The sequence below is a fragment of the Buteo buteo genome, chromosome 10 (genome assembly GCF_964188355.1).
Source record: "Buteo buteo chromosome 10, bButBut1.hap1.1, whole genome shotgun sequence".
NCBI lineage: Eukaryota > Metazoa > Chordata > Aves > Accipitriformes > Accipitridae > Buteo > Buteo buteo.
Window position 1 is genome coordinate 18,279,573 of NC_134180.1, and position 14,168 is coordinate 18,293,740.

Here is a 14,168-nt window from a genome sequence, read left to right on the forward strand (position 1 = left end):
AACAAGAGTGTTCCTTAAAAATGTAGCAGGGTTATAGTCATCACATACAGCTGCTTCCCTGAATTTATTCTTGTGACTACACATGAAACAAAATCATTTTGCTTCAAAATGGCTATTTGCAGGAATGATGACTAGAACTATTTTATGCAAGGAATTAACAAAGAATCCATGGTGGAGGTAATGATACATCTTTGTGCATCTTATCTGGATGAGAACAGATATGTTTGTGACAATGAAACTACCAGCATAAATAAAATAAACAGGACCAATGCTGTATTTTAACATTCATAAGCTATGGGTTATTTGTTTTAAAAAAAACCACAACACAAAACAACAGCAGTTCAGGTTAGGATCTCAAAGTAATACAAAAGAAACATACTCCAGGACCTCCTGCACACTGGAAACTCCCTTCTGATCCTTCACAGTGATGATCCTTTCTCTGCCTCTAATAATAAATGGATTATCTGAGAATGCATGAGGTTACCTGAGGAACTCCTTTATACTGGAGCTAGTAACCCCAGGTGACAGCTCTGTGTGGAAATACATTACATAAACCGAAAGGGCAACTTGACTGAAGTAGTGTGCCCATTCTTAGAGAAAAATAACTGCCTTTATTTCTACAGAAGTACAAAGATGGTGTGCAGAAGTAGCTCACAGGAATAAAGACAAGTTAGGTGCTATATAAGGGGTGGGTGGTCCTTTCCTGTCCACACATTATCTTAATTTTTTGAGAATTTTTCTGTCTGATATAACTGGAGGTTTGGTTTTACATGTGAAATTCTGGACAACTAAACCTATGTGGGCATGGAAATCCTACTAGATTTCTACAGATATTCTGGTTTTAAATGTCACTGATAAGGGTTTTGGTGTTGGCTCTTAAGGAGAAAGGCTGGGTTCTTTTGTTTCCTTAAGGGCTGGAGTGACACTTGTTTTATTTTACTTTATTAACAGATACTTTTACACAGTTAATGCATTAAGTGGTAGAATGATGTGATATAACTAGTTAATGTACCTACTCCTAGTCTACAGGTGATGAAAAACAGTCACTCAAATAGTATTTGGCTTCGTGCTTTAGGTTACATTAAAATCTAAATTTCAGACCCAGATTTCTCAATATGATTGTGCTCTGCATCAGCAGATTAGAATAAAGTGCCAAAAACTATTCTGTAGAAGAATGTCAACTTTTTCTTCCATTTTTGCCTTTATTTCATTAAATGGTCGATCACCCCTCTAATCTAATGTAAGAATTAGTATTCTTCCATATAGCCAAACAGAATTTGATCATACTATGTACAGAAAAGCCTAGGACTGAAAAATTAAGAAGAAAAAATGTACCATTTCCCAAAAAATCTTCCTAATTAACTTGAATTTCTATATTGAGAAAAGTAAATGTCTGACAGCTTTTACAACCACATTAAAAGTGTAAATAAATATCAGAACAGAGTGGGTGAGTTCTGCAAGACCAGGAGACTAAAAAACAAAGTTCTAATTAAAGTGGAAAGCCAAATTAACTATCTCCATAACATGAAGATTTTTGTTCTAAAAATCTAGTAGATGCTGAAGGGAGAATCAAATTCCCTGAAAATTTAAGAAGTTACAAGGTGATTTATTATGATTCACATCAGAAATCAAAAGTAAACTGAAATGCCACTTGATTTTCTTTCCTTCAATGGATAGATGAAAACACAACAATTACAAAAGATTAATATAATCCTTTCTCACATTGTTTTAGAAAGTGCAGTAAATTTGGTATTGCCATTTAATTTCACAGCAGCTCAAAGACTTTGCCAGCAGAAAATGACACAACTCTGTCAAAGTCTACAGTGGTTCAACTCATGTTTTTTAGAAACACTTTTCCCACTTATTCTGTCAATTATATATGCTGAAGACCAGCTGTTTTGAATAAGCAGCTGATGTCTTTTTCAAAAGATGGCCTCATCAAAAATCCAGATATAGTCATGTGAACAGTATAGGGCAAAATACTGAGTTGAAACCCAAAACCTCCTTAAAATCATCTTCAAACTGCCAAAGGCCATTGTATTCAATAGGTTCAGCCCCATGCTTGTTAAAATATGGTGAATGTGACACCAAGTAGCTACACAACTGAAAAAAAATGGGGAAAGTGGGAAGAGGTCAAAAAAACAGCTGTGTGGCTGTTCTCACTGAGGGCTATGAAGTCAATTCAATGTCCAACCAACGCCCCATGACTTATTTGCTTCCTCTACTAAGGAAAACAAAAATGCAGCCTAAAGTTTACCAACTTTTTTCCAAATTCAGCCCAGCAGGGTTTACACAGCCTAGATATATAGTTATTCTAACATTAACTTTGTAAAAACTAACAGGATAGCTATAAAACTGAGCAGCATGACTTACAGATGGGCTGTTAATCATAGAAATGTTGCTTAACAAAAAACCACAAAACAAACAAACAAAAAAAACCCCATGCTCTTGGAGACATGCTAACACTTTAAAAGAAAACTGCCAAATCCATTAAATGAAAGTGTCGTCCAGAATCAATCTAGGTAGGTTAGCACAATTGTGGAAATCTATTAGATTTTGTATGAGGAGTCTGAGAACTGAGAGGGGTTTTTGATCGGTTTGGCCTAAGACAAAACCTGCCAGTTCCCACCAGTATAGTTTGTAACATTAAATGGCTGGTATTTACTGCAGCAGAGATGCACTTTCTCATCCCTTTGACTAAAATGAGAGCATCCCACACTCATTTCTCTTGCTCTTCTATATACTGCCTAAAAGATCTTGTTACAGGAGATGGGTTTTTTGGCATGTGGACTGAAGGTAATAAGGTTGTACCGTAAGTCTTGTATCCTGTTGTTATGGGTTTGTGTGGCGCGGGGGTATTTTTGGTGGTGGGGGAGGGGCCGCAGGGGAGTCTCCTGTGAGAAGCTGCTGGAAGCTTCCCCGGCTCCAAGCCGGACCCGCCTCTGGCCCAGGCCGAGCCCATCAGCGACGGCGGTAGCGCCTCTGGGAGAACAGATTTGAGAAGGGGAACGTGCAGTCAGTAGGGGGATTGGGATGGGAGAGGAACCCCTCTGCAGATACCGAGGTCCGTGAGGAAGGAGGGGCCCCTGAGGAGGTGGATGCCCCCCCCCGCAGCCCCTGGGGAGACGGCAGGCTGTCCCCCCCCCAGCCCATGGAGGGGAGCGGGGGAGCGGAGGCCCCCCAGGATGGCCGTGACTCCATGGGAGCAGCGTGTGACTGAAGATCAGCCCGCAGAAAGGACCCACGCCGGGGAAGTTCATGAGGAACTGCGGCCTGCGGGAAGGACCCACGCCAGGGTAGTTTGTGAGGAACTGCAGCCCACAGGAAGGACCCATGCCAGGGAAGTTCATGGAGGACTGGCTGTCTCCCACGGCGGAGCAGGGGCCGAGTGAGGAGTCCTCCTCCCCCTGAGGAGGAAGGAGTGGCAGAGACCAGGTGTGGGGAGCTGACCCCAACCCCCATCCCCTGTTCCCCTGCGCCGCCGGGGGGAGGAGGGAGAGAGAACCGGGAGTGGGGTTGAGGCGGGAAGGAGGGAAGGGTGGGGGGAAGGTGTTCTCAGGTTTGGTTTTGCTTCCTAATATCCTTGGTTTGTTTTGACTTGTAGTAAATTAAATTGGTTTGCTTTCTTCCCCAAGTTGCGCCTGTCTTTTGCGGGCGACTGTAAGAGGTGAGTGATCCCTCCCAGTCCTTATCTCGACCCACGAGCCTGCCTTTCTATTTTCTCCTCATCCCACTGTGGTGGGGGGAGTGAGCGAGCAGCTCCATGGTGCTTTGTTACCAGCTGGGCTTAAACCACAACACCTGTAAAGCATGAAACAATTGAGTTAATGCTCTTCCAGACGAATAAGTTAGTGGACACTATAGATACATTGTAACTGGCCTACGAAAGGAAAGAAAACAAATTGGTTCTGCTCACAGTCATTGATAACGAAAGCAAATGCAAAGTAAATTAAGCAGGGCATATCTTGTCAACAGTTCAAGCCTCAATGCTGTGAGGAGACAAGGGATGAGGAAAGCATGAGAGATGACAAAAGGAAGAGAAAAGCAAAGGGAGATCACAAGCTAAAGGGAGAAGAAAGGACAGGACAGATAAATTCACCACGAACAGAGATGTACTGAGATACAGCATAGCAGGGAGACAACTGACTGAAATCCTGGGAAGCAGTCAAAGAAAACAGAAATGGAAGGAATAAAGAGGAATTGGGAGATAGAGACAGAGTAAATAAAATGCACAGACACACACATTGGTTTCTTACAATCATCTGTCCTAAATTATCTTCACTTTAATTAGGAGAGGAAGAAAGTCTCCAAAGTTATAAGAAATGTTATGGAACAGAGGCAAGCAAATAAACAAAAGCTCACAAACACAGCAAATGAAAGTAACACAGCCAGCTTTCATCATCACAAAGACAAGACCAGACTCTATGGTCTTTCACAGAAGTCTTCATATTGTTAAAATCCCCATTAATTTTTATTTTCGTCTTATTATCTGTTGCAGTACAAAGATACAGCTATTGTTTGCAGAACTGCAAATCTAATATTTGCTCTTTGACAGAAACATTACATACTTCCCAGAGGCCAGCCATGTGGTAGTTTTCATCATTAACATTGAACTTGTACATGTCCTAAAAATCATGCTAACTTCCATTTAAGTTGTAATAGGTTAAATAAAGGATACCACATGCATTGTAAATCTTCTCAGTTTACTTATAAACTTCAAAACTTAACTGCTATTTACACTCTACAGTAGTTCATTAACTTTCAGAAGCTTAGAGGCCTGTAATAAACATTTAAGGTTAAAAGGCAGGCATAAAAATAATTATGATACAGTAAATCTAATGGGTTTGTTGAGAAATTTATGTGGTATTACTGAGATGCTACTTCATAAGGCTACACTACAACACTGATTTATTTAAATCCCTTTTTAAGGATCAGAAATTGTCACAGCTATTATTAACACTTGCAGCTGCATGTATGCAAATGTCTGAAAAAACTAGGCAGGATGCAGTTTAATCTCTCACCAGCATGCGTAATAGATTTTTGAATATCAGGGAGATTTTAAGTTTGGCAGCAAGACAAACTTGCTAGACATGTTTATAAACCTCCTGGCAGATCTCAATCTGCTTAGCTTCAAAAAATCCTAGCTAAAAGCATTACCATATTAATTGGCTATATGTCAAAAATGGAAAATGAAGATGTTCAAAGTACCTTGTCCTTTTAATATTTATATGAGAGAAAATAATATACAAAAATCTATAATACTCACAGTTGCCACCTGTTCTGTTACTCCTTTGTCCCACTAAGTTTTCAGATTCTTTGTATGGAAATTGAAGAGTAGTATCCAAACTTCTAAAGCCTTCTTTGAGAGAGTGGTGCTTATAGTATTCTACTAGTTCCTTTCAGAAAGGAAAAACACTATGTCATTGGAAATTGAAATCACATCCTTTTCAACATTCTGGTGTACAGTCAATGACCATTTTATCATACAAGTAACCTTATTTTATAATACAACATGTATTATAAACAGTACATGTTTATTTTTAAAACATCAAGTATCCTAAATACTGACTGCTTTTACACTGCCACTTAACTGGATTTTCTTGGGGTTATTCTAAGTAAAACCTCATTGTCAGAGTCAACACCTACTGCTCCTTTGAGCCAGGCTGAGCATGTATTTATGTTTCTGAAGTCAGGCAGAAGGCAAGGTCAGCTGCCTGTTAAGTATATAATGGTAACTTTCTTTGTTTTCTCAAATTTCTTTTCCAATGATAAGTGATTTTCTCCACAAATGCATTTGTAAGTACACATCCAAAATAAAGCATAAGGCTTGCATGTAAGCATATAAGTCAACAGTAACTTAATGAGCAGATACACAGACATTGTAAAACTTTCAAGGCTCTGCCATTAAAATAAGGGGGGAGGGGTGTTGGTTGGAGGTTTTTTTCAGATAGCGTACACTGGCTGAAAAATCCAGCATTTCACATTCTCCTTGAGCCCAATCCAAAAATTTGTTGCTGTGTGTGTTTATGTGTGCATACATATATATAAACATACATACGCACACACAGAGACAAATTTTATGTATATGCACAAATTTTATATATATGTGCACACACACATATATATGCAAATATAAAAAAATGGCTCAAATAGTTTATTCAAGGAGATAAGTTAGGTTAGCTTCTATTCTAAAGAAGGCAACTCCCATCAAAATACTAACAGCTCATGTTATTCCTTCGCAATCTTCAACCCCTGCCATCATCTCTTACATTTGAATTAGCCCTAATAATGTCAATATCACACAGTTTGTACACAGAGCCTAGAATAAGATTAAAAGTGACCAGACAATTCAAGGCAAACATATTTCATTTGATTAATGATACTTCAACTGTGGGATTTCACTCTTCAGAAATGCAAGCACAAAGCAATGTATTTACTGTAAACCCTTCATTCCTACCAGTAACTCAGTCACTCCATTCTACTTACTTACATTTAGATTTCCAAAATCGAAGTTGACCAAGCCAAGCTTAGGTCAAAATAAGGAAATAGTACTGTGTTCAATCATTTCCTTCTAGTTAAAAAAACAAACAAACAAAAAAAAAAAAAACCAACAAACCAAAAACGAAATTACTAGCTTACAGCAGCCTACATCAGCCAAACAAAATGACTCTTGAATTATTTAGTCCAAGATCTGGTGCATAAACCTTAAGTTCTTGACAACAGTCTGAAGATTATCTTCTGAACTCTGGAACACTTCACCCCCCATGCTGTGAGCTGTTGCAAGTCTCTGAAACTGCTTCTAAGGCAGAGTCCAAAGCTAAGTAAAAACTACACCTGCTTTTAACAGTCCATAATCACAGATCTGTCAGACACTCCAAGCAAGCCTAAAGGCCCGGACTCTAAGAACTGTTTGGGCTTTGTTGTCTGATATCAGCACAGCACGCAAGCTACAATGTCAGCAACCAAATTTTCTGTCACATATTAATCATCACTGAGTACCCAGACATTCAAATTACCAAGGCAACAGAGAGGGTGATTTGTAAGTAAGCAGCATTCAAAGTAGGATATCTGGATAAATGGAAAAATAATTAGTATGAAACTTTTGTTAGCGTTTTGCACCACATAAGTAAGAATTATGCTGTTTGGTAAAAATATTAAGAATTTCAACTGGACAGATTTTATCTGTTGGAAAAATGAGTAAAAACAGTTCGAAACCGAGGAAAAATTTACTTTGGGTCACAAAAATTCAGTTCCTTTTAAAAGTTTAGGTTTTTAATACCATTCTTCCATGAAAACAGTCAACAAACAACCAGCCTCTAAAACATTCATTGCAAAAATCACAGTAGCAAGCTTACAAACAGGTAAGTAAAGGTAAGTAGCCCCTGTCAGCGTGGATGGGCCTCCCCAGGAGTCTGTCACATTACCATGATCCACATCGGCAGCAGAGCTGACCTTTCACTGCACCTTGGCCTGCTTTACATACTCAGCACATTTTAATGACTCTTATGAAAGTTTTTCAAATGTACTGTGAGAACTATGTAGGAGCTGTTCTACTTTTGTTACCTCCAAAGTAGTACAGAACACTGTGTCACTGCAGATCACTACTTAGGTTTCCATGGCTGCTGGCTTTGTCTCTCTTCTGCTCTCAGTTCTACTCAGACTATTTTTGTTCCTCTCTTCTTCCAGACACTCTTACTTTTTCTCTTGGATCTACCCAGAACAAAGCAGTTGTTCCACAGCATATGCAAACAGTACTAACACTACTACCACTTGTCTATTTAACTCTCAAGGGCAGAATTCATAATACCCTAAAACTGAGTTATGAAATGACTTTTTCCTAATTGAATGTTAACAAGGCTAAATTGGTAGCAATGAGGCCTTTACACTAGAAATTTCTTTTGTCCTCTCAATTCTTTGACGCAACGCATATTCTTTTTGTTTCTATTTTATCGAAGTTTGTGTCCTGTACTATCTCTGATCATTCAGCTGTATTTTAAAACCTGCATCAGTGCATTAAACTGCATCATTGTCATAAGAAGATATCTGGCAGCATGCAACTCCAGCTCAGATGCTTTGTCAAGATCCTGAGAGGGCTCATATGTTCTCATTAGTTTCTAGTGACTCTTTTGTAGTGTTTGCAGACTAAGTAGCCATCTCCTTCATGCATTTGAGGAACGCCACAATTTCTGTTGCTACCAACGATAAGAACTCAGGGTTCCCAGCCCTGACACTAAACACTTCACTGGTTTTTAAGTGTCAAATGAAGACATTACAGTGCGGAAACAGCTTGATGCATTCTTCATCAGGAAATTTATGTTCTTCCCATTCTAATGAGCACTTATTTCAAATAGGGTCAGGCAAAGCATAGATTTCTGCTTGATTTTTTTACCACTTGTAGAATGCTCTTGCTTTACAGAGTATCAGTGGTTAGATTAAAACAATTTCTAAGGCTTCCTGGTTTTAAAGATTCTCTCCCTACTCTTGTTTTGCATTGTCCTTCATTTTTATTTATCGTTTTAGACTACTTGGACATGCATGCAGGAAGGCTGCAGCATAAGTTTTAATCCAATTGATTGCACTAAATATATTGAATGAGCTTCCTTTAACAATGCATCAGGAAATGCTTAAGCAGTAAAATTTTACAAATGCACTAATGTAATTTATTCAGACACCTTGTATTTATGAGTCTTGTCTGAGCAAAAATGAGCTAAGAAATTCTTTAAAATTAAAGTTCAAAACAAGGAATTTCTTCCCCATACAAGATGACTCTGACATAACATTGAAAACTCACTGATCTGGGCAGTTATAACACCAAACTCTGTTGTCTGGGAATGAACTATGCCTATAGTTGAAGTGAAAGTCAGTGAGAGAGCCTATGTTTTGTGTCTTACTACTACAGTTTGCTAGTGAGTGGTTTGCTGCCACAGAGTGTAAGTTCGAAGTAGTCACACAGTTGCTTTAGTTTAGACTAGTCAATATTGACTGCAGATTACTATTATTCCAACAAGGATTTCTGAGCTATTAGCAGTTAGACAGCCCCATTCTCTAGCTGCACTTCTTTGCCTGGTGCACCAAGAGCAGGAAGACCAGCCTCTCCTGAGTTTTTCTGGGCTCTCTGACACAGCTGCACCTTATATCCTTCTCCCTCTGAACTTACACATCAATAGGTATCATTAAGTTCAGCAATACACATGTACATGTGCTGGGCTGGGAAGGAACCTTCACCTAGCTACTTTTAGTGATCATTACTATATAGAGAAAGATTTCCAAAGACATCAAATTGTCCTTTCAAGATTCAGCCTAACTGCATAGTGGGCTGATGCATAGGATTCAAATTCCTCCTTTCTTCAACATCACTGCAAGGGACACAGTCCAGTCCTAAATATAAATGTGTAGTTTTAAGCACATACTACCATCATTTAGAACATAAATCATAAATATAAAAAATTATCCTATTAGCAGGTAAAGACACAATTCAAATCTCTCACTCTCACAGCCTTCTGTAACTTCACAAACTGAAGTAGCTCTCACTAACAGCAACAGCTACATAGAAGATTGTGCTTTGTTAAAAACCTAATCAATGCTTACCATTAAATTTTTAAATTTTCTGTTTTCTGCAATGTGGAAAAAGCCATCTCTTGTTAAAATCTTGATGTGTTTCACTTCGTTATTGTACCTGTGGGCAATGAATAACTTATGAATATAAATGTGTTTTTAATCAGACACAATCAATAATTACCTGAGGGCATGCCCCAATAACACCACATGAATAAATTCTTAAGACAAAATGTATATCTGTGCCAAAAGAAGGCTGACATCTAATTAACCAAATATATTTATTAAAGTACAGCTGAAGGGGTAATCTGTATTCAGAAAAAAAGTCACAACTAACTGCTCATTCTAATTGGGAATTCCCATATATTTCTTACTTTCATATTCATGTTGATGAACAACATGAAAGTAAACAAGACCCTCACAATAATTTGCATCCACAGAATTTATGAACCCACATTTTACTGAAATGTCTGAGATGCAAAGGGCTTCAACAAGTTCTCACTGAAGTCAATGAAACACTCTTACTCACTTCAGAGAAGCAGATCACATTACACTCCAAACACTTGCTTACTCTTACCCAATATACTAGACCATAATTTTTGTAGACCTGTTTGCTACATCAGCATTATAAAACCATTGCTACTTTTGTACTATAAATCCTGGGTATTTTTGTCAGCAACTTCAGTTTTCCTATATCAACTCTCTTAAAGACTGCATATGATTATATAAATTGAAACCGGGGGGGGGAGGTTGGGGGGGGTGGGGGGTGGGGGGTGGGGGTGGTGTCCTTATTTATTTCAAATATCATCTAGACATAAATGCAAACAGGAAAACTTTCTGTAGGACATCTTATTACACTTACTTAATACTAATTGCATATTCTCCTGACTCTTTGGTCCTGTGCCGCACCAGGTAAGTGCTATTTACTCTGTTAATAAGTTCACTCTCTGCTTGCAATCTTTCCATTGCTCCTGCAAACCTGGAACAGAGAACAATAAAAACTGCCTATGATTTTTTTCAAAACTCCAAAGAAAGGTCTATCAGATATGCAGTGCAGAGTCCCAATATTCTGCATATGATGGGGACCTAAAAATACATCAGTTGCAACTGAATGCCACTTCCAGATCTCTGAAAGAAGAATAAAGCATGAAAAAATTCCACACTGGGGCAGGAAGAATTCTTAATTAGAACAGTACTTGTGCAGGCGTTGAACACAATGCCTGTTAAGGAAAGTACTCAAGCCTGAGCATTAGCTTAATGACTACTGGCTTGAACAGCTCATAAACCCAAATGTTTTTCTGAATCATGTGTTGCAAGTGAAACAATAAAACAGTGGTTCAGAACCTTTGAACCTTCCTGAGTTCTAGTGGGATGTATCTTAACAGAGTAGAGAATCAGCCAGTGGTAGTATATTAGGTCAAAAAAAGACCTATACAGAAATTTGGTATTTCTACAAATGCACTATTTTATTTGCTTTCATAATTATTCATAACCTCTAAAGGCTAAAATGTAATGGGTAGACTAAACATCCACAACTAAAAAAAAAAAAATTCAGCCTAATATGTCCAAATTTGAAAGAGCTGATGCTAAGAGTTGAAAGCTAAAACAAATAAGTCACCAATTCTGCAGCCTGACTGCATAAGCAGATTTGAGCCCTTGATCTGTCTTGCTGGTTTGGGTGGGACTTCCTGAGAGACTGTCAGCAGACATTTATTTGCAAAACAAAAGGTTAAACTGTTAATTGAGGAAAGTGACCTAGCTTACAGGGAAATGATGCTTATTTTACCATTTTACAAAGTAGTCTAAAGGCAGTCAACATCACAGAACACTACTATGTAAAATTTCATACTAATACATCACTACCAATTAGAAGGGAGCTGTAAATAAAAAATAGTTATTTTATGAAACACACCAGGGAACAAGCATTTTGAAGTTTATCACAAAATACATGACTTTTTACAGCAAGTTTCAGCCTAAAGTAATTTTTCAGTTAAGTATTACAAATCCTTAAAAGACAAACTGATCCCAATGATACGCTTTCTTCTAACAAATTATAAATAGAGCAAATGCTAGAATTTAATTTAAAATACCAATTTTAAATATTAAACATCCTATTTGGCTTGTTATGGAAAATTAGTATTTGTTTCAATCTGATTCTGATTTCACTTTTGGCAAACTAGAGGAAATCAGAACTTGCATATAAATGACAAAGCATAAAACCAGTGAAAGAACACAAGTGACACTCATTCTTTTCTCTCGAAATCACCATGACTTTTTGAGAAGTGAGGTGAATTCCGATAAAGAGTTCACACACTACATAAGGCCCAGACCAGCAGTGGTTGTAGTTTCGATCCACTGTCCTTTTATATCTCTACAGTCTTCTCTTTTTTTTTTTAAAGGAAATGCAGAATTATTCATGAGACAAGATGCACTTAACATTATTCCCCCTCTTTATTCACTTAACATGTAAGATCTACTTGCATGCTTCATATTATGTTCATCTCTTACTATTCTATTTCAGACCTCTGGGACTAAGCCTGCACAGCTACAGACTTGTAAACAAAATGTCAAAATCATTAAGCACTTTATTACAACAGAAATACTTTTAGGCAATGCATGGTGTTGCTTTCCCAAACCATTACACAATGCCTTCTTCAGAAGCCTAGGAAGGTTAAACCAATATGAATTAAATTGTAATAAACATAGTTGTCTTTCTATGACTGCTTCTTTCAGAGAGATTCTTGTAAGACTAGACAGGGACTCACCACAGTTGTGAAGAGTAATCTACTGGTTTAGGAACCTAGGACATGAAAAGATACAAGAGAATGAGGATCAAGATTTTTTTCTAATCAACACAAATCAGACAGCATTGATCTAACTGTCAATATCCAGATGAAAAAAGTTAAAAGAAACAGATGATCCAATTCATCTGCAAGTAGTATTTTCTTTTGAAGAAAGTTATAATAAAGGACAAATATTCCATACCATTCTGAAAGTAGTACAGAATATTTTAACCCTTTGCTGCTGTGACAGATATTTTTTTACTTAATAGAACTGTTAGAAGTTTTTCTGACAGTGCCTACATTCAAACTTCATACATAAAATAGCCCAGTGCTACATATTGTTGAAAAGGATCATTAAAATATGCAAAAAATTTACAGTAACATGTACAAAATTCACTTCATGATTTCAGGATTGTATGGCCTTAAAAATACTGTCTACTAGGAAATATAGTATATAACCTTCAGAGATGGATCCATAGATTGCATTGTATGACATCATTCATACCTTCCTATTTGACTTGGTTAACTCTTGTACTGGATTTTAATAAGCATGGAATTTGTTTCTCAAATTCAATTTAAAAATTAAGCAAACTACAAACAGTTTGCAAAATTGATGTTATATGTATACATAAACATATGCATAGATAATGTTTATACATGCACAAGATGCACAGTATAGCAATTCCCATGAAAATCAGCATTTCATCTTTACCATCTCCCACTGGTGTATGATACTTTGGTATTATCCCACTTTTCTAAAACAACGTGTGAAACTTGCAAAGTAAGTATTGAAAAATTGATTTTGATGGAAGCTTAGCATACATCTTGCAGACTTATAACCTAATGTCATATATTCTTAGATAAGCAAATTATCTCTTTTTTTTCTTCCAGTAAAACTGTAATAAAACCTGGGGTTTGTTCATTATATAAACTTCATCCTGGAACCGGCCAGAAGGGTGGTAATAGGGTATTGATAAGTAAATTAGTGGTATAGAAAAAGGGAGGGGGATTGTAATGGTTAAGGTACTAATATGTTGACTAAGCAATGATTCTTTAAACTAATTAAATAATGTGCTGTTAGAGTTGGTTGTGTAAGGCCCATTGTAACATAACAGGGATTGCTTTGTTAGAGTTGATGGTGTGAAACTTAGAAACATGCCTTGTGAGATAATTGTAGCTTTGAAGTGCACACATGCAGACACAAGAGATAAGATCACCGGAGAAGAAACAAATGGGCTATTACAGCCTCAAGGACGAGAAAAACCAGCAGTTTATAACATAAGACAGACCACAGACTCCCCTGCTTCCCTAGACAGGGGAATCTTGGAATTTATAACCCCTAATAGATAAAGGTTAAGAATTTATAACTCATAAGTCATTGTTAACAAAAGCCAACTAACTATCCAAAATAGCTATGTAAAAAAGATGTAATGAATATGTATGATGTACTGAAATAAATACCGAACACATTAACTGTTTGGCGCGACAGGCCTTTGGAGCAAGACTCCTCCTGTTCGCCCAGCGCTGTTTGCTTAGCCATAGCCTGCTAATAAATTACGGACTGGTTATCCTGATTGGCTTTTGGATTTCCCTTATTCGCGTTTATAACAAAACCAAAGAATGTTTTATTATTTTCTAGAATCTAATAGGGGAAAAAGATTACAGTAACATTCTTCTCACATTTTTTTATTTACGATATACGGAATGTCTTCAACAGAGACTTCCAAATACAGATCAACTCAGAAAGATATTATTATACAAGCTTACAAACTTAAATTAATTGAAATGAATTACAACTCCCACTAACTTGACCTCAGGTATCAACAAAGA

The 14,168-nt window shown here is 37.4% G+C and overlaps 1 protein-coding gene across 1 annotated transcript in view; it reads right to left on the bottom strand.

Annotated features, from left to right (window-relative positions):
• The window catches only part of VAV3 (vav guanine nucleotide exchange factor 3), a 182,622-nt gene that overhangs the window by 13,244 nt on the left and 155,210 nt on the right, over positions 1 to 14,168 (bottom strand). Inside the window, exons 22-25 of the mRNA XM_075038815.1 lie at positions 12,321 to 12,355; positions 10,418 to 10,534; positions 9,589 to 9,676; positions 5,267 to 5,396 (exon numbers count right to left, since the gene is read on the bottom strand). Coding sequence (XP_074894916.1) covers positions 5,267 to 5,396; positions 9,589 to 9,676; positions 10,418 to 10,534; positions 12,321 to 12,355 — 370 coding nt within the window. The remainder of the gene's footprint in view (positions 1 to 5,266; positions 5,397 to 9,588; positions 9,677 to 10,417; positions 10,535 to 12,320; positions 12,356 to 14,168) is intronic.